A 19,319-nucleotide genomic window follows, 5' to 3' on the forward strand; every position below is an offset into this window, starting at 1 on the left:
TTAGATTTGTTGACTTTTAACCCGCTAACGTCTCCAAATTCAGTCAGAACCGTCAGAGTCACTTCCAAAGACCTTTCTTTATCCGCTAGAAACAAAATAACATCGTCTGCGTAGAGGGCGATTTTATCCTCAAGTCTGCCCACTGGTAAGCCTTTAATCTCCCGTGTCCCACGTATCTTGAGAGCTAACGGCTCAATCGCCAGGGCAAAAAGCAGCGGCGATAGGGGGCAGCCCTGCCTCGTACCTCTTTCAAGCATAAATTGGGGGGATAGTATCTCATTGACCCGTATCTGGGCCATTGGCTGTTTATACATGAGACGTACCCAGTTAATAAAGTTAGGACCCACTCCAAATCGTTCCAAAACCCTCCATAAATAATCCCAGTCCACAGAGTCGAATGCTTTTGATATGTCCAAAGAGGCTATTACACCACCATACCCCCTTTGGGCGGCCAATTGGATGTGAGTATGGAGCCTACGGATATTAACCGCCGTCGTTTTGTTGGGCATAAACCCTGTCTGGTCACTGTGAATGAGAGAGGTAATAACTTTGCTAAGCCGAGTCGCTAGTAGTTTGGCTAAGATTTTTATATCCGTGTTGATCAATGAAATAGGACGGTAAGAGTCCCAGCGTGACATGTCTTTCCCTTCCTTCGGGATTAAGGTGATCAGTGCAGAGTAAAAAGAGTCGGGGAGAGTGCCAGGCTTCCCAGGCCGCAGCATAGGTATCTTTTAGTTTGGGAACAGCGGTCTCTAAATGTAGCTTATACCAGGCAGCCGGTAGGCCATCTGGCCCTGGGGTCTTCTGGGGAGGTAGGCTGAGAATTGTGTCCCTAATTTCTGATTCAGTCAAGGGGTCGTCCAAAAATGCTCTTTGATCTTGGTCCAAACTAGGAAAGGGCAGGTCCTCGAAGTAGAGGTCTAACACTGCCTTAGAGGCGTACTGGCCTTTAGAGTATAGGGCTTTGAAATTAGTGGCAAATTCCGCTGCTATGTCCTCAGGATCAGTAATCTGAGCACCTTGGGGCGTCACGAGATGCAGTATTGGAGAGGAAGGGGTAGTAAGCTTAGCCAAATGGGCCAAAGTTTTGCCATTTTTATCCCCTAAATCAAAGGACTTCTGCGCGTTATAAAGCAGCCTTTTCCGAGTTAAAGCGGCATAAAGAATAGCTAAATTTCTTTGCGCAGTTTGCAGAGCTTCCTCCGTTTTGGCACTTTTGTCCTGCGCTAACGCCTGCTCAGCCTCCTTAACAGCTTTTTCAGCTAGCTCAACCTGAACTTTTTTATCTTTCCTGGACACAGTAATGGCTGATATAACCTCCCCCCTAGCAACTGCTTTAGATGCTTCCCAGGTTATAATAGGGTTCGCGGATCCCACATTTAGATCCCAGAATTCCTTATATTTCTGAACACAATGGTCAGCTACTATGTCATCTGTCAGCCAGAGGGGAGATAGCCGCCATATTCTATGTTTCGAGTTAGGCCCAATCCGTACCTCAACTAACAGGGGAGAATGATCTGAGTGGGACCTAGGTAAATACTTTAAGTCGACTACCAGTTTAATAAAATCAGCAGTCGCTAGTGCTAAGTCAATTCGTGACAGGGAGGCGTGACTCGCCGAATGACAAGAGAATTGGGTAGCAGTGGGTATTTACCCCTCCACACGTCAGACAGGGCCATTCCCTCCATCCATTGAACCAAGTGTGGCGTGGCTGCATCCGAGCCACTAGACCGATCCAGAACCGGGTTTGTCGTTGCGTTAAAGTCCCCGAGTATACACACTGGGTCTGGGGGGAGCCCAACCAGTTTCTGTGAGACTAAGTTCAGTAAATCAATATTGAAAGGGGGAGGGACATAGATGTTAATCACTATTATAGGGCGGTTATTCAATTTACAATGGAGAATTATATACCTTCCGTAAAAATCAGTTTGAATAGACAAAAACTCAAACGCCACAGTCCTCCTAACGAGGATGGTAACACCTCTGGAATGCGTAGAGAAAGGAGCATGGTATGCGTGCCCCACCCAGTACCTTTTCAAAGCCAGGAGCTTCTGCCCCGTGAGATGTGTCTCTTGTAATAGCGTAAGGTCAGGCTTGTACTTATGAATATAGTCTAAGATGAGCGCCCGCTTAAATTTGGAGTTCAACCCTCGAACATTCCAGGACAGCAGTTTGATATTAGCCATTGGACCAGACGGTAGCACAAGGACAGGATAAAATGACATGCATAGGAATCCAACAGGAAAGGCACATTAGAAGCATTGATTCATATTTCAAATTACAGACATGAGTAAGCAGATACTCGGTGCACAACCAGAACATCACATAAATATTTACAGTACCCCAAAAACCCCCACCCTGCCCATCCCCCCAACCTGGGTGGGCCTTGTACCCCGAACTGTTCCAAATTGTAGGAAACGTCGTCAAGAGAGAGAAAAAAAAAAAAGGAAAATGCAGATCCTCTCCCATGAGTGCTTAGACCATAATGAAGACAGTCACTGGAAATGGGGTCAGTGTATAACTATCATACGAGTCCCGGCCAGAACACAGTAAGGAGTGTGCTTAAAGGGATACTGTCATGGGAAAAAAAAAATTTTTCAAAATGAATCAGTTAATAGTGCTGCTCCAGCAGAATTCTGCACTGAAATCCATTTCTCAAAAGAGCAAACAGATTTTTTTATATTCAATTTTAAAATCTGACATGGGGCTAGACATTTTGTCAATTTCCCAGCTGCCCCATGTCATGTGACTTGTGCCTGCACTTCAGGAGAGAAATGCTTTCTGGCAGGCTGCTGTTTTTCCTTCTCAATGTAACTTAATGTGTCTCAGTGAGACATGAGTTTTTACTATTGAGTGCTGTTCTTAGATCTACCAGGGAGCTGTTATCTTGTGTTAGGGAGCTGTTATCTGGTTACCTTCCCATTGTTCTGTGATAATCACTCCAACTTGCAGTACAGCAGTAAAGAGTGATTGAAGTTTATCAGAGCACATGTCACATGACCAGGGGCAGCTGGGAAATTGACAAAATGTCTAGCCCCATGTCAGATTTCAAAATTGAATATAAAAAAAATCTGTTTGCTCTTTTGAGAAATGGATTTCAGTGCAGAATTCTGCTGGAGTAGCACTATTAACTGATGCGTTTTGAAAAAAACATGTTTTCCCATGACAGTATCCCTTTAAGAAAAACAAATAATAAAGGAGGCAGATACTAGGCCAAGGTTATTAAAAAAAAAAAAAAAAAAACACCAACCATGCCAACAATAACGAGAGAACTGAAACGTAGAGATGGCTGGGTACCACGTCTAGCAGAGCGGCAACAGCTACAGTAGGAACGGCTCCTGAGGGGTGAAGTGGAATCTACAGTTATCCCCAGCTCGCATCGTGACCCCAGTCTAAAAAACCAGGTGTGGAGCCAAGATGATAGAAAGGCGCTGAGCAAGCAGCGAATCTGCTGTGAGGATCGCCAGATACCAGTAGTAGGATCGCACAGGCAATGGTGCTCGAGCTGGGGGGAAACCTTATGACAGGAAACCCTCAGGAGGGGACGTGGTGCTCATCAGTAGACCGTTGGCACAGTCCAGCTACAGGAGTCGTAGTATAAGTGAGCCACTGTGAAAGGGTACAATCCAACAGGACCAGCAATAGTACCGCGTAGTACACAATCAACTGAGTAGAGCAAAGAGTGCCGACAAGAGATATCCCAGATCCACACAGATGCCCACCACGGAACCAATACTGTAACATGTGGGTTTAGCATGTCGGGAGGAAGCAGAAGTGCACAGCAGTGAAGTCACTCAGTCGAGCTGTAATAGTAGTCTTCCAAAAGCATCCAGTGTAGTTGTTGGGACGTAAACAAGTCGACATGCTGCCAATCACATTAGTCACGTGACGGGCTTTGCCTGGGGGGTCGCCCGATATTTTGAAGCATGAGCCAGCGATCCGCCTCCCCAGGGGTCAAAAAGAAATGTGTGCGGTCTTCGTGCACCACCCGCAACCTCGCCGGGTAAAGCATCGCGTAGGGCAGCCCAGCGGTTCTGAGCCGTCGTTTAACGTCCAGGAACGAAGCGCGCTGCTTCTGTACTGCTGGGGAATAATCTGGAAACAGCGCAAGTTTGACGCCATTCATGGTCAATTGTCCCACGCGCCGTGCGCCAACCAGTGCTGCGTCACGATCCCTGTAGTTAAGGAAGCGCATAATAAATGGCCGTGGAGGGGCCCCTGGGGGCAAGGGTCGCGTGGGTATGCGGTGGGCTCTCTCTATCACCAGCATGGGAGAGAAGTTAGCGTCGCCCAACGTGTTTTTTAGCCAGCTCTCAGCGAATGCCTCAGGGGACTTACCCTCGCTTTGTTCCGGTAGGCCCACCAGCCGCAGATTATTCCGCCGGTTGCGGTTCTCCAGATCCTCCGCCCGATCAGTAAGCAGTACTAACTGTCGCTGTAACTCCGCGATGCTATTTGGCACAGGCGCTAGCGTGTCTTCAAGCGACGCGATGCGTGTTTCGGCCTCCGTAGTTCTGTCTCGCAAATTCTGCAGGTCCTGTCGCAGTAGCGATATATCAACCTTTATAGTCTCAAGCTGGGCTGTAGTCGAGGAATGTGCGCTGTTTATCGCCGTTAACAGCTCAGAATTGGAGGGTTCTGCAGGCCGCTGTGTTGCCTCAGCCATGTCAGCCGGTGGGGAGGCCTGGTCGGCGTCCTGATCTCCCGCGTGGTCAGTGTCAGGCTGGGAAGATTGAAGGTATTTATCCAATTTGTTCGTTCCCTCCGCCTTGGACCGGTTGGTGTGCTTCCCCATACTTTCCGACACCCGAATCAGCCTTCAGAGCAGTAAAAGAAAGTGACTGTCTTGCTCAGGATCAATATTAAGAGAGGAGCCGCTCAAAAACCAGACCGCTCAGATCGCCATCTTGGACACGCCCCCCATACATGTTATTTTTAATATCGGAGTATGCGTTATATACAGGTATGGGATCCTTTATCCGGAAAACCCCTGATCCAGAAATCTCAGAATTGTACTTGATTCAAACTAAGATATAATTAATCCTTATTGGAAGCAAACCCAGCCAATGTTTAGATGATTTTCTAGAAGACTTAAAGTATGAAGATTCAAATTACAGAAACATTTGGAGAACCCCAGGTCCCAAGCATTCTGGATAAGCATACATAAACTGACTTTTTTTATACTGTCTGACAATTTTTATTATAACTCTAAATATTAGAAGGTGCATGTTGTTTTATATACTGTGATGACACATTTGCACCTGCTTATTGGCTGTTCGGACACCAATTTGATTTTTTTTCTCTCAGGAGATGGTTCACCTTTTCATTAAATTTAGTATATTATAGAATGGCTTATTCTAAGAAACTTGTCAATTGGTCTTCATTTTTTTCTTGTTTATGGTTTTAGAATTATTTGCCTCCTTCTTCTAACTCTTTCTAGCTTTCAAATGGGGGTCATTGGCCCCAGCTAAAAACAAATGACCTGCAAGGCAACGAATGTATTGTTATTGCTACTTTTTTTTTTTTTTTCTACTCATCTTCGTATTCAGACCCTCTCCTTTTCATATTCCAGTCTCTTATTCAAATTAGTGGTTGCTTGAGTAATTTGGGCCCTAGCAGCCAGAGTTCTGAAATAACTCATAAACCGCTAATAATAAAGGATGAAATCCAACTACAAATTGTCTCAGAATATCACACTCTACATCATACTAAAAGTTAAATTAAAGTTTCTTTGATATGGTATGCACTTACATTCTGTTTGTAATGGATATCGCCTAGCTATCTATGTCAATACAAATATGAAGGCTGCTCAGAGTAGCTGCACTTACAAGGCTTCTATTAGAAATTAGAAATAAATAAATTTCAGTGTTCTGAATATACAGTAAAAGCACAGGTCATGATATGCTGAGGGTCCCCTTAGCACCCTCATCTCTGTCTGGTAAGACCTCTGGTATAGCTGCTGTTAACATTGGCAGAGAAATGGTATGCTATTTGCACTATATGTGAATGTAAAGTGGAGCCTCAGTTGCACTGTATATTCCATTAGGCTCAGCAGAGTAAATATAGAGCCATATAGGTTCTATAACTGTGCCACTAATTCTCCTGTCCCCCTGAGAAGCCACACCAGCCAATAGGAAAGTAGCAGCTAATGGCAGTGCTTAAAGCAATTAGAAAATACAAAATTAATTATATTTGTTTTGTTGTTTTAGATCCAACTTGGCTTTCAACAAACCTGGGGATCCTGACGTGTATTGAGTGCTCGGGGATACACCGGGAACTGGGTGTGCATTACTCCAGAATACAGTCTCTTACACTGGATGTCTTGGGAACCTCTGAGCTTTTGGTAAACCTTCAAATCATGTTTTAGACAACTGCAATGACTTTCACACATATCTTTGTGCTGAGATTGTGCCTGGAGAAAAGCAAGCATTTTCGTCTCCTACTCTCCTATTTATACATATATATCAATATATAGCTGACACTAAAATTTGCTGGCAGCAGAAAAAAGAGGGTAGCAAGGACACCTCTCTCTCTCTCTCTCTACACATTATTGTTCCTAATAATAGTGAATGAAAAGTACACTACTGGACACACATGGGGCAGCAATAGTTGGGCTTGGTGCTAGAGCACTCGGTTTTAACTAGGGATGCACCAAATCCACTATTCAGGAAAGATTCAGCCGTATGCCGAACCAAATCTGATTCTTAATTTGCATATGCAAATTAGGGGTGGGAAGGAGAAAACATTTTTTACTTCCTTGTTTTGTGACAAAAAGTCACACAATTTCCCTCCCCGTCCCTAATTTGCGTACGCAAATTAGGATTCGGTTCGGCCAGGCAGAAAGATTCGGCCAAATCCTGCTGAAAAAGGCCGAGCCGAATCCTGTATTCGTGCATCCCTAGTTTTAACCTTTTCAGCCGTACTGTCAAGACTCTGTGGGCATTGAGTGATCAATTCAAAATGGGGAGTCCATATAGTTATTTAGCTAGGCCGAAGGGACCCGCCCCAGTTCCAAAGGCAATCCTCCTTTCCCAGGCTGTGCAGGGGAGCCGGCAGCTGTAGGATAGGAACTAGGGATGCACCGAATCCACTATTTTGGATTCGGCCGAAGCCCTGAATCCTTCGCGAAAAATTTGGCGAATACAGAACTGAATACTAATTTGCATGTGCAAATTCGGGTTCACCAGGGCAGAAGGATTCGGCTGCATCCTGCTGAAAAAGGCTGAATCCCGAACCAAATCCTGGATTCGGTGCATCCTTAATAGGAACCAATCAGCATCTAGGCTGACCGGATAGGGAACTGAAGCCTGCTACGTTGGAACTTGCCCACCCCTCAATAAAGAGCTTCAATAAAGGGGTCATCCTTGAAGACAATACATATTTTTAAAATCACCACATATTATTTATTATTTCCTACACGGTTAAGGACTTTAGAATGAGGCAGCATGTGACATGATTTTCCCTTATCCAATAATGGGAATTCTATCAGTGGAAGCAAAGAATATCTCTTCTCCAAATATTATAAACTGTCTTGTAATTAGTCCACCGGGTGCTTTGATCTTTCAACCCCATATTCATGTCACACGCCAGCTTGTTGCTTTTGAATCGGGCTGGATACACCCTCTGATACCAACTGATTTCTTCTTTTGAGTTGTCCATTATGTTACTAGAAATCTCCTTTTCATCTAAGGTATACAGGTATTGCTCATAAGTACCATTTTGTTTTGCCAAGCCCTAACCAAAACATTTATTGTCTCTAGCTTGCTAAAAATATCGGGAACTCCGGGTTTAATGAAGTGATGGAAGCTTGCCTGCCTGCTGATGATTCCTTGAAGCCTACTCCTTGCAGTGATATGTAAGTGCTTTCCTCCGAGATCTACTGCTTTAGCTCAGTGCGTAAATGGGATTTACCCCAGGTCCTCAACCTCTTTCACCAGCGAAAGTTATTACATATACATTTATTAATAAGCCTGGGATGTCTAAAATGTACCAACTGAACATCAGAGTTCTGTCTAGTTGCTAGGGTGAGTGACTCCACCAACCTCAAAGCAGATCAATCAAAATATTACATTTTTATTCTTATTCATCTTTTTATTCAGGCATGTTCATTTTCAAGTTTGGTTATTTAAACCACTTATTGGTTTCCAGGTTTTTGTTTAACTCAACATTACACATTGTTTTCAGGTGGAAATATTCAAAGTGTCACTTAAAGGAGAACTAAACCCTAAAAATGAATATGGCTAAAAATGCCATGTTTTATATACTGCACTTATTGCACCAGCCTAAAGTTTCAGTTTGTCAATAGCAGCAATGATCCAGGACTTCAAACTTGTCACAGGGGGTCACCATCTTGGAAAGTGTCTGTGACACTCACATGCTCAGTGGGCTCTGATTGGCTGTTGAGAAGCTAAGCTTAGGGCTCGTCACTAATTATCCAGCAGAAAATGAGGTTGGTCTGTAATATAAACTGATGCTACAGGGCTGATTATTAAATTCTGGTGATAATTGCTGCCATGTAGTAATTATCTGTATTAATTACTAATCACACCTGAAAATGTGTACTGTATATTGTGAGTGGGTCCCTAAGCTCAGTAAGTGACAGCAGCACAGAGCATGTGCAGTGAATCAGCAGAAAAGAAGATGGGGAGCTACTGGGGCATCTTTGGAGACACAAATCTTTACTGCTAAAGGGCTGTGGTTGCCTTGGGCTGGTACAGAAGCCCAACACATAATATACAACATTTCTAACCTAAATCTTAAATTAGGCTTTAGTCCTCCTTTAAGAAGTAGAAGAAGTGAATTATGCCTTAATTTGTATCACCCTAGTTAAATTTCTGTACTTTCCATTAATTACTTTCCAGGAATGCACGGAAAGACTATATTACCACCAAGTACATAGAAAGAAAGTATGCCAGGAGAAAATACCATGACAATGCCTCTAAACTGCACGGCTTGTGTGATGCCGTCAAATCCAGAGACATCTTTGCACTGGTACATTTACACGCTGAAGGGGTGGATCTCACCGAGGCCATACCTCTTGCCAATGGACACGTAAGTCTTTTGTCGGCGCCGTATATGATCATGTTTTTTTTTTTCATTACAGCCATTTCTTATAAGAGTTGTAAGTGGCTAATCCGCTATGTATTTTGCAAATATACACCATTAATGCACAGGCTCCCAGTGTGATCAGGAGCCCATCTAGCTTTTTTTTTTTTTTTCATATGCAGATTCATATTTCATTTCCACCACTGTATACTATACATCTATTTTCCTGGCTGCATAAGCTTATGAAACTCTTCCATACAGAAGGTTCCCGCATTCTGCAAATGGATTCAGAACCTGTATTCCCACAGAATTCTGTAAATACTGAAGTTCCAATATAAAATATTATTGGTCCTAGAATGAGATATAGGTAACCCTAAGAATTGTTTTTCTGAAGGGCAGGGATGTGACCCTTAACTGCATCTGAGCGAACTTGCAGTTTAGGGTTGTGGTTCTGTAACATCTGGAGGGCTGCAACATATACCAAATAAAGGGCTAAATATGATAAATACACCCAGTGCGGCTTCATTGTATTAAGATGATACTCTCTTTTATGGAGCTGGCAGTCCTGATGGATATAAAAATTAAAAGAATAAAGCTTGAGGATTCTGAATTCTTTGTTCAATCACCACCGTCTCCGTCCAGTAAGTGACTTGTAGAGTGGGATGAAGCTCATGGTCCAACAAGCTGGGCAACACTGATATCAATAAATGTTTTATAGAGGGTGGTACATTTTGTTTGCATATGAACATGGAACCTCACTTCTTTTAATGCCTGTTTATTAGGTTAGTTGCCATTATCTGTACCCTATGTAGTTCCATAATGTCCTTTTTATTGCAGGTTGGGTCTTATGGTGGCCATACACATGGAGATCCGCTCGTCTGGCGATTTCACCAAACAAGTGGAATTCTCCCTGATATGCTCACCTTGAGGTGGGCGATATTGGGCTAATCCAATCGTGGGCCCTAGGGCCGAGCGATGGGATCATAATGAAAGGAATATGGCCCGTCAGATCGCGGGACCGCATCAATGAACAAATTCAATGGGATTTTTACCCCTGCCCGATCGACAACTGGCGGACTCTTGGCCAGATATTGAACAGGGAAGCCCGTCGGAGGGTCCCACACATCGGCAGCTTTTATCGCCCTCTGTATGGCCACCTTAAGTCCAATATTGAGCAAGAGAGATGAGGATGTAAGAGAGGAACTCAGAATGAAAGAGCCACGGGGTGGAATGACATCTGTAACCGGGCAGAATAAGATTAGCAACAGAAATATCTATATATAAAGTGTGCCATATGTTTTCTTTATTTTAGGAACAAGGCGAGACTGCACTTCACCTCGCTGTCAGATCAGTTGACCGCAATTCCTTGCACATAGTTGACTTTCTCGTACAGAATAGGTAAGATTGACAACAGGGCTGAGCTTATGGTGCATTTTGGGCACTTTTCTCATTTTGCTACCCCTGCAAATGCAAATGTTACACTAAATGCCAGTGTAATAAAGCCCTGGCAACCAATTCCATGTTTCCTTTTCATTATTCAGCCTTCTGTAGCCAGATCAGAGCTAATGCATGTTTGGTTGTTACTGGTTTCACAAAGTATCATTGCTTACTCTCTAGAATTAATTTCCACTGATCTAGCAATTTCAGCCTCAGGCTAATTGCTTAGTCTAAGATGGAAAAAAATCTGTGTGCATAAATCACTTTTAGGCGAATTTTCATTCTAGCGGGCGGGAAGGTAGTTTGGGGAGATTAGTCGCTCCAAAGAAGAGGAGATTTGTCACCGGGCGACTAATCTCTCCGAATCTGAGCGTTTCTCTCTGCCCTTATATTACTAATGTCCCATTTTTTTACTTGTTTTTGATAACTGCAGTGGCAACTTGGACAAACAGACAACTAAAGGAAGTACTGCTCTTCACTACTGCTGCTTAACAGACAATGCCGAGTGCCTTAAACTACTGCTGCGAGGGAAAGCCTCCACAGACATAGGTGGGTATGCTGCAGGTCCTGTACCACGTAGAGGGAGGCTATCCCTGTACTAGCTGGTTGAAGTATCCTTGGTATCCTTTGTGACATTAAAGGAAACAAGACCCTTCCCTTTGTTTTTCTAAATTTTATCACTTAGATAAGGGATCTAGGTAGCCCAGCTGATAAATATTATTGTGCAACACTGAGCATTGCTGTCATTGTTTTAGCCCATGTCAATTCTTGAATTTTTCTTCCTGTCTGATTTACAGGGGACACTTTGCATTAATTGCTTTATGCTTCTGACCTTTCCTTTTCTAGCTTACACACCGACAGGTTTATTGTCCCATAGATTTACCATGCCGTAGAGAGACATGGTCCCTTGGCCAAAATTCATTACTCTGTGCAGCTGGTCACTGCTATTTAACACTGGCTGAGCCCAATTAATGAAAGACTAGATGATAATGTGTGCACAGCACATCCAGTTGTCTAGACAGCCCTGCCCAAAGACTATTTCATTCATGTAATTACGTTAATGGTATTTTATATGTCATTTGTACTCTGGACTTAAAGAGCAGTGTGTAAGATTTTACAGCACCTTCTAAAGTAATCCTGCATTACCAGGAACCAATCTTTTTTTTCCTTAGTTAGGCTAATGGCTCATGTAGTACTTCTCCCAGACGAGCATTATAGGCTGATAACCTCCTGTAATAAGCATTGGCATCCATTCATGTACATCAAAACGAATTACCAGCAGCACACTGAATAAGTTGCAATCGTGCAGAAATTTAATTATTTAGGCCAAAAACATCCAAAGGGGCAACGTTTCGGGCCCTAAAGACTCTTTATCAAGCTTTGAGGGCCCGAAACGTTGCCCCTTTTGTATGTTTTGGGGCTGAATAAATCTATTTCTGCACGTTTGCAACTTATTCGGTGTGTTGCTGGTAATTTGTTTTAATATATATTTGTGGCCCTCAGTACAGCGCCTGATACCACCATCTAGGTGTTCTTTGGAAGTTTGAGCTCTTCAGAATCGTTGTCTATCCATTCACGTACATGACAGGAGGCAAGGACAATATCTAGCTTTTCTCCACTGGCTGAAAAAAAACAGCAGAGAAATCTGTGCCATTAGCCTTAGGCTGTGGGCACACAGGTTGTTGTTAGCGGCTGTTGTTAGCCTGTGTATTTTGCTGAAAGAAGCAGATCTGCTCAGTGCCCCTGCTCCATTTTTTTTTTAAGTTTTTATTTATTTAACTTTCCAGGGAAAGGGGGATGGGAAACATGTAAAAACCTGGTTCATACAAGGTGATAATTATTGGTACAACTGAGCCTTTAGAACATGATACAGTCAGCTTTGTGTATGGAAGACGGGGTTTCAGAGCATTGCAACAGGTCACTTTATATACATGCATCAACATATCCATTATGGCATCTAAACGTACGGCCAATGTACTTTAACCCTGAGGAAGTTCAATCAAATTAATGTCAAGCCATGGGTCCCAAATCCTTTTTGCCATGACAACCTGTGGCCAAATAAGTTAGCTTGATGGAGGGAAGGGCTTTATTGATCACATTGGCCCATTGAGCAACTGATAGGGCAACATTGCCCATCCAATTCATGACTACCACTTTCTTTGCATAGTATAGAGTTAGTATCTGAGGGCATTTCCATGCCAGGTGCAAAAAGGATGTGTCTGGCTCTTGGCATCTCGTGCATGCAGCCCTGGAATGCTGGCCCATTTTCTGGAGCTTCAGGGGGGTGATATATTGTTGGTGTGCAAATTTATATTGAACTAGCTTATCCCGCAGTGACATAAGATCTCTATTGACCTCATCTTTAGCTCCGATGTGTGTGACCGCACACAGGCTGATCAGATTCAAATCAATTGAGCAGGGGCACTGTGCAGATCTGCTTCTCTCAGCCTGGAAATATACACAGGCTAACAACAGCCACTGACTGCCTCTCATTGGAATGGACAGTGTTTGTTTAAAGATCAGGGAAAATCCGTGCACGGTCAGCAGCCTGGTTTTTAGGGAAGTTTAGTTTAGGGAGGCTGTGTAATTACATGTTACAGCTATATCTCTGTGTGTGCCTGCCTGAGTTAATTTCATACAATTGTCCCCATCTTCAGTTGCTTTACTCTTACAAGTATTGCTTGGAACCTTGATGTCGGGTCATTTATGTGCAGGAAGATTCACTCCTTCATTATGTTTTGCAGCTAATGATGCAGGAGAAACACCGCTGGACATAGCGAAAAGGCTCAAGCATGCACAGTGTGAAGACTTGGTAAATAATTAAGCAATTTCATTATACTTTTCTTCCCTTTAGGGTAAGGGCACACAGGCAGATTCGGGGAGATATGTCGCCCCAGCGACAAATCTCCTCTTCTTCGGGGCGACAATCTCCCCAGACTGCCTTCCCCTGCCTTCCCGCCGGCAATAATGAAAAATCGCTAGCGGGATGGCACTCGCTGTTTCTTCGTGAGTCAATCTCGAAAATTAATTGCTGCGAGTGCCATCTAGCTGCCAATTTTTCATTATAGCCGGCGGGAAGGCAGTTCGGCAAGATTGTCTCCCCGAAGAAGAGGATATTTGTCCACGGGGCAACTAATCTCCCCGAATCTGCTCGTGTGTCCTTATCCTTAACTGTTCCCGAACCAGTAGCTCGTGAGCAACATGTTGCTCACCAACACCTTGGATGTTGCTCCCAGTGGCCTCACAGCAGGTGCTAATTTCTGAATTCCAGGCTTGGAGGCAAGTTTTGGTTGTATAAAAAACAGGACCTCCTGTAGTCTGCCAGTCCACATAGTGGCTACTAAATAGCCAATCACTGCCCTTATTTGGCACCCCAGGAGCTTTTTTCATGCTTGTGTTGCTCCCTGACTTTTTACATTTGAATGTGGCTCATGTGTAAAAAAAAAAGGATGGGGGCAGCTGATACTATAAAACCTAGGATGAAGTTCATTTGTGCCATGGATTGTACTGGCTCTTTTATGTGGGACTGTTTTTTCCTGCTTCGCAGCTGATCCAGGCCATGAATGGGAGGTTTAACTCTCATGTTCATGTGGAATATGAATGGAGGCTGCACCACGTGGACCTTGATGAAAGTGATGACGATGTGGATGAGAAAATGCAGGTATAGTCATTGTTTTCTTGAACTAAACGCTACAGCTACCTCTAAGGCTAGGGCCACACGGGAAGATTCAGGGAGATTGGTCGCCTGGCGACTAAATGCCGCGTCTTTGAGGCGACTAATCTCCCTGAATGGCTTGCTGGTATCTCGCACCCGCTAGCGCTAAAGTCGCCTGCGCCTATTAGTCGCCAGGCGAATAATCTTCCTGAAATCTTCCCGTGTGGCCTAGCCCTAAAGCTTTGAGGTTGTCCGAAACCATCCATCAAAACATAGATAAGTAAGTACATTGTGAGTCAGTCCCTAAGCTCGGATAAGTGACAGAAGCCAAGAGCATGTGCAGTGGATCATCTGTAATGAAATTGTATAATAATCTCCTTTACTTATACTGTGTTGGGAAACCTTTTAACTTTTTTTTTTTTTTTCAAAGGTAATTATTTATTTGTTTTATACACAATAAACATTAAAAAGACAACAAACGTTCCTATTACATATGTGTGTCACTGGGAAACCTTTTAACTTTTAGTATGTTTTAGAATGGCTAATTCTAAGCAATTTTTCAATTGTTATTAATTTTTTCTAATAGTTTGAATTATTTGCCTTCTTCTTCTGACTTTTTCCAGCTTTCAAATGGGGGTCACTGACCCCATCTAAAAACAAATGCTCTGTAAGGCTACAAATGTATTGTTATTGCTACTTTTTATTATTCATCTTTCTTGGATCCTAGAAACCAGATTGCTGATGTTGCAAACTGGTGAGCTGGTGAATAAAAAGCTAAATAATAAAATAAAACAAATAATAAAATATAAAACCAATTGCAGTTTTTTTCAGAATATCACTCTCATCATACTAAAAGTAATTTAAAGATGGACAACCCCTTTAAGCAATTGGATTAGAACAATATGTTTTTCCTGGTGTGACCAAAGCTCGCATGATATGGTCGATCCAATAAATCTGTTCAATTGCACTGGAGTCAGCCACACTGTGGCCCAATTCTGTCTTAGCCTGTTTGTAATTTATTTCATTTTCTTTATACCAACAAACCAATCATTGTGCTTACTATACACCAAGAATAATTATATTTCTCGTTATTCAGTACTTATTACAGACTATATACTCCTGACTGTTAAAGGTTTATTAATGGCTAGCTCCACAGCACGGCATACAGACAGACTTGTTAAGGAAAGACAAATGGAGTTAGTTCCAGACTGCAACCTGAAGCAGAGTAATTACTCATCTCTGTGCTCTGGGGGGGGGGGGAGAGGCTGCAAATAGTGTGTTCATGAACAATATTGTCATTTCAGTACAAAATATTAATATTTCTTGCCATCTGTTTCCAGCAGCAAACTGCTAATGTGACGTGTAGGTGTAGCAGCCGTAGAGCAGTTAGGTGAATCTAGCCCAGTGCATGTTATTTAATAAAAGGAAAGGGCTAATAGTTTCTATGATTACTGCACTGTATGAATTTAGCTCAGTGTCGGACTGGGTTCCCTGGGGCCCACCAGAAAACCTTTGAGTGCGGGCCCACTCTCCAAATTATTTTTTCTTCATTCACTTTTCATCTTTCTTCTTTTTCGTCGTTCTTTATTATTTTAAAGGAACAGTTCAGTGTGAAAATAAAAACGTGCATTTTTGGCTAACTACCTATATTTGATACATTTTTTATTTTGCACAGCCTATCTATTTACACAGTTTTTATTTTTACACTGAACAATTCCTTTAATCACGTCTCCTTACTTATTATCATCCAGTCTTCCCTTCATTTCCTCTCTTAGAAATGGCAAACAAGGCAAATACATACAAGGCAAATAATTGGGTGAGCAGAAGGGCCCACTGATACCTGGGCCCACCGGGAGTTTTCCTGGTATCCGGTGGGCCCGTGCGACACTGATTTAGCTTCTACTAGTTGGTGAATGAGCCTCAGAATGAAGTTAAAAGTTAGCATCAGCTCTAAGAGATAGGAACTAGTGATGTGTGGGTTGAGTTTTCCTCGTCCCGCACCATCCCAACCCTAACTCTATTGCCTCTATTTATAGACCTGCGCCCGACTGGCCCCACGGTGACATCACGAAAGGGGCGGGGCAGGTGTGCGTCTATAAATTGACAGGTGGCGGGGAGAGCAGAAGGGAGCACGCAACCTGAAGATTTTTTTGTGGTAGCGGGCCCAAACCGACGCGACCCACACATCACCAATAGGAACTAACCAAATGTTATTTTAACTACAGTTGACAGTAACTACTAACTGCCCATTGGTTGCTGTGACTTGCAAGGTGCCAGGAAAATTTTGCCCCTGATTTTATCAACATCTCATTGGTTATTTTGACATTTTTATTTCTCCCAAAGCAGCAGCCAAGCCCTATACGCAGAGAAGAGAGGCCTGTCAGTTTCTACCAGCTGGGAATAAACCAGGGGCAGCCCAGTGTCGCCTGCTTAGCCAGAGAAGCAGCCAGTATTGCTAAGGACAAGCCGAGGAATTTCCTGCCAAATATCATTCAGAATGAAACGTATGGTGCAGTCATTGGAAACAGCAATTCCCCAGGCAATGCTGCAGGCCCTGCTACTACCAATGCTCCTCCTTTGCCTCCCCGAAACACTATAAAAGGTTGGTATGGAATAGTGTGGTCCCTTGCTTTTTTCTTACACTTGGAGTAGGGATGACAACTTGGGGGTGCTGTTGATTGTTTGATTCAAAGCGAGTTACCTATAATAACCAATCAAATGTTTGATTTAGAAATAAATTGCCTTGCCTTATTGCAGAGGAAATGTAAACAAGCAAAAATATTATTTTATTATTATTATGTATTATTTATTTTATTATTATTAGCAATATTTTTAGAGAGACAAAATATTCTGCAGAGCTGTAAAATAAATGTGTTTATACAAAGAACATACAGAATTACAACCAGTAACCAATAGAAAAGCTGAAGACCTTTACAATTTAAAAGGAGAGGGATTTGAGACACAAGGTGTGGGCAGGAGATGATAGAGATGTAGCATATGGTATTGCATTTAGTAGCTAAACTGAATGAGGGTAGGCTTCTCTAAATAAATGTGTTTTGAGAGATCTTTTAAAAGGTTGGGAGAAAGTCAGACAAACCCTGGTAGAGAATGTAGGAATAGCACGGCAGATTTTATGTGCATTTAGGTTTTTGGATAATAGTGCCCATATTGGTACTATTAGGGGGTTATTTACTAAAATTTGAATTTATCTCATAATTTATTTTAAAAAACCATTATCTCATACTTTATTTTAAAAAAGAAACCATGACCAAACTCCCACGCCTGATTTTAACTTATTTATTAATAAAAAACCTTGATTCAATCGGATTGTGGAAAAACTCGATAAAATCTAGTGAAAACCCGAATTACTCCAATTTTTTGGCCTCTTTTTCCCTGAATTGCTCTAATTTTTCAGGGCTTATTTCTCGAATTGCTCAAATTTTTTGGGTTTTTGCCCGAAAACTGAAAAAAAGTTGGATTTTTGGGCTAAACCCAGCGCATACCGTGAAAACTTCAAATTAAGATAGGCCTCTCCCATCGATTTATACGGGACCTCGATTGGTCTGAGATGGTGGATTTTCAGATTCAGGGTTTTTGCAGCATCGGGTTATCATAAATCTCGAAAAATTTCAAGGTTTTTTTTTTCCTCTAAAAATTCAAGTTTTCTAGTTTAACATTCAAATTTTTAATAAATAACCCCCTTAATGTACATGAATTGTATTCTTGCCTGTAATTATTTCATGCATTTTCTTGAACGCATTTTTCACCTTTCAACTTTGCTTGCTCTTTTTTTTTGTGCTTTTTTAGTTCATTCAACTATATTTGGCAGTAGCATACACACCACACCTTCCAACACCCCAGCCTGGAAAGCTAGCTCAATATCAGCAGAAAGTGGCAGCAGACAGAGGTCCTCATCGGATCCGCCATCTATACAGCCCCCTGTGCCACCTCTCCGTGTAACATCCACTGCCACAAGTATGTGACTCATTATGTGTGAGGGGCCATCAAAGAAGAGACTGTTTTATTTTACATTTTCCCTGTACAACTCCACTTGTCACTGGCAGATAGCTTTGTTAATGTAGTGTCATGGTTTCATTGTGTAAGGGCCTTAGGTTAGCTGGCAGCCCCTGTTATGCTGTGGAGTATTGTAGACTGTAGAATCACACAGATATTTTACTCTCTTCCATGTCATGCTGGGGTGTTTTCATTCTTCATTCTCTGTTCATTCTCAGACTGTTGAATTCTGGCAGCTTTTGCATATATTCTGTTTGAATAGGGGCGTGTTCAGTACATCACAGCTCATACACATTCTACTGGTTCCCAAGCTGTGAGGCTGGTCCTCTTAGGAGGGCCCATTGCATTTTTATAGGATACAGGCTGTAGGAACAATAGGATGAATTTAGGACAAATGTTTACTGTTTTCATTAAAAGAGTGACTTTTATGTGTTTTCTTGTGTGAGCTATAGGTGGCCATACAAAGATCGTTTGTTTTCATTACAAACCATACTGTCATCCAAAAACATGTTTTTTTCAAAACACATTAGTTAATATGCTACTCCAGCAGAATTCTGCACTGAAATCCATTTCTAAAAAGAGCAAACAGATTTTTTTATATTCAATTTTGAAATCTGACATGGGGATAGACATTTTGTCAATTTCCCAGCTGCCCCTGGTCATGTTATTTAGATCAAATTGGGAGCAGAAGTAGTAAATACTATTAATAAGCATGTTGGAGACCTCTAGTGACCAAAAAGAGGCAAAACCACAATCTCAATAATTTCTCCAAAACATGCTATTCAATAAAAAAATATATTTTATTCACATCAGTAGTTAAAAAACATGTATAGTAATCCCTCTAACGCCTAACGCGTTTCATGCTTACCCAGCACTTAGTCATAGGCAGAATCCACATGGATGGATTCTGCCTATGACTAAGTGCTGGGTAAGCATGAAACGCGTTAGGCGTTAGAGGGATTACTATACATGTTTTTTAACTACTGATGTGAATAAAATATATTTTTTTATTGAATAGCATGTTTTGGAGAAATTATTGAGCCCCTGGTCATGTGACTTGTGCCTGCACTTTAGGAGAGAAATGCTTTCTGGCAGGCTGCTGTTTTTCCTTCTCAATGTAACTGAATGTGTGTCAAGTGAGACATGGGTTTTTACTATTGAGTGTTGT

The 19,319-nt window shown here is 42.3% G+C and overlaps 1 protein-coding gene across 7 annotated transcripts in view; it reads left to right on the top strand.

Moving 5' to 3' along the window:
* Positions 1-19,319, top strand: part of asap2.L (ArfGAP with SH3 domain, ankyrin repeat and PH domain 2 L homeolog) — a 150,936-nt gene that overhangs the window by 122,897 nt on the left and 8,720 nt on the right. For 3 of the 7 annotated variants that reach the window (XM_041562148.1, XM_018261824.2, XM_041562150.1), the window contains 9 exons: positions 6,210-6,343; positions 7,761-7,855; positions 8,862-9,051; positions 10,358-10,443; positions 10,916-11,031; positions 13,227-13,294; positions 14,030-14,143; positions 16,481-16,739; positions 17,945-18,112. In XM_041562148.1, the coding sequence (XP_041418082.1) occupies positions 6,210-6,343; positions 7,761-7,855; positions 8,862-9,051; positions 10,358-10,443; positions 10,916-11,031; positions 13,227-13,294; positions 14,030-14,143; positions 16,481-16,739; positions 17,945-18,112 (1,230 nt within the window). 7 annotated transcript variants of the gene reach the window in all.

This window comes from Xenopus laevis, chromosome 5L (assembly GCF_017654675.1).
Source record: "Xenopus laevis strain J_2021 chromosome 5L, Xenopus_laevis_v10.1, whole genome shotgun sequence".
In the NCBI taxonomy this organism is placed as follows: Eukaryota; Metazoa; Chordata; class Amphibia; order Anura; family Pipidae; genus Xenopus; species Xenopus laevis.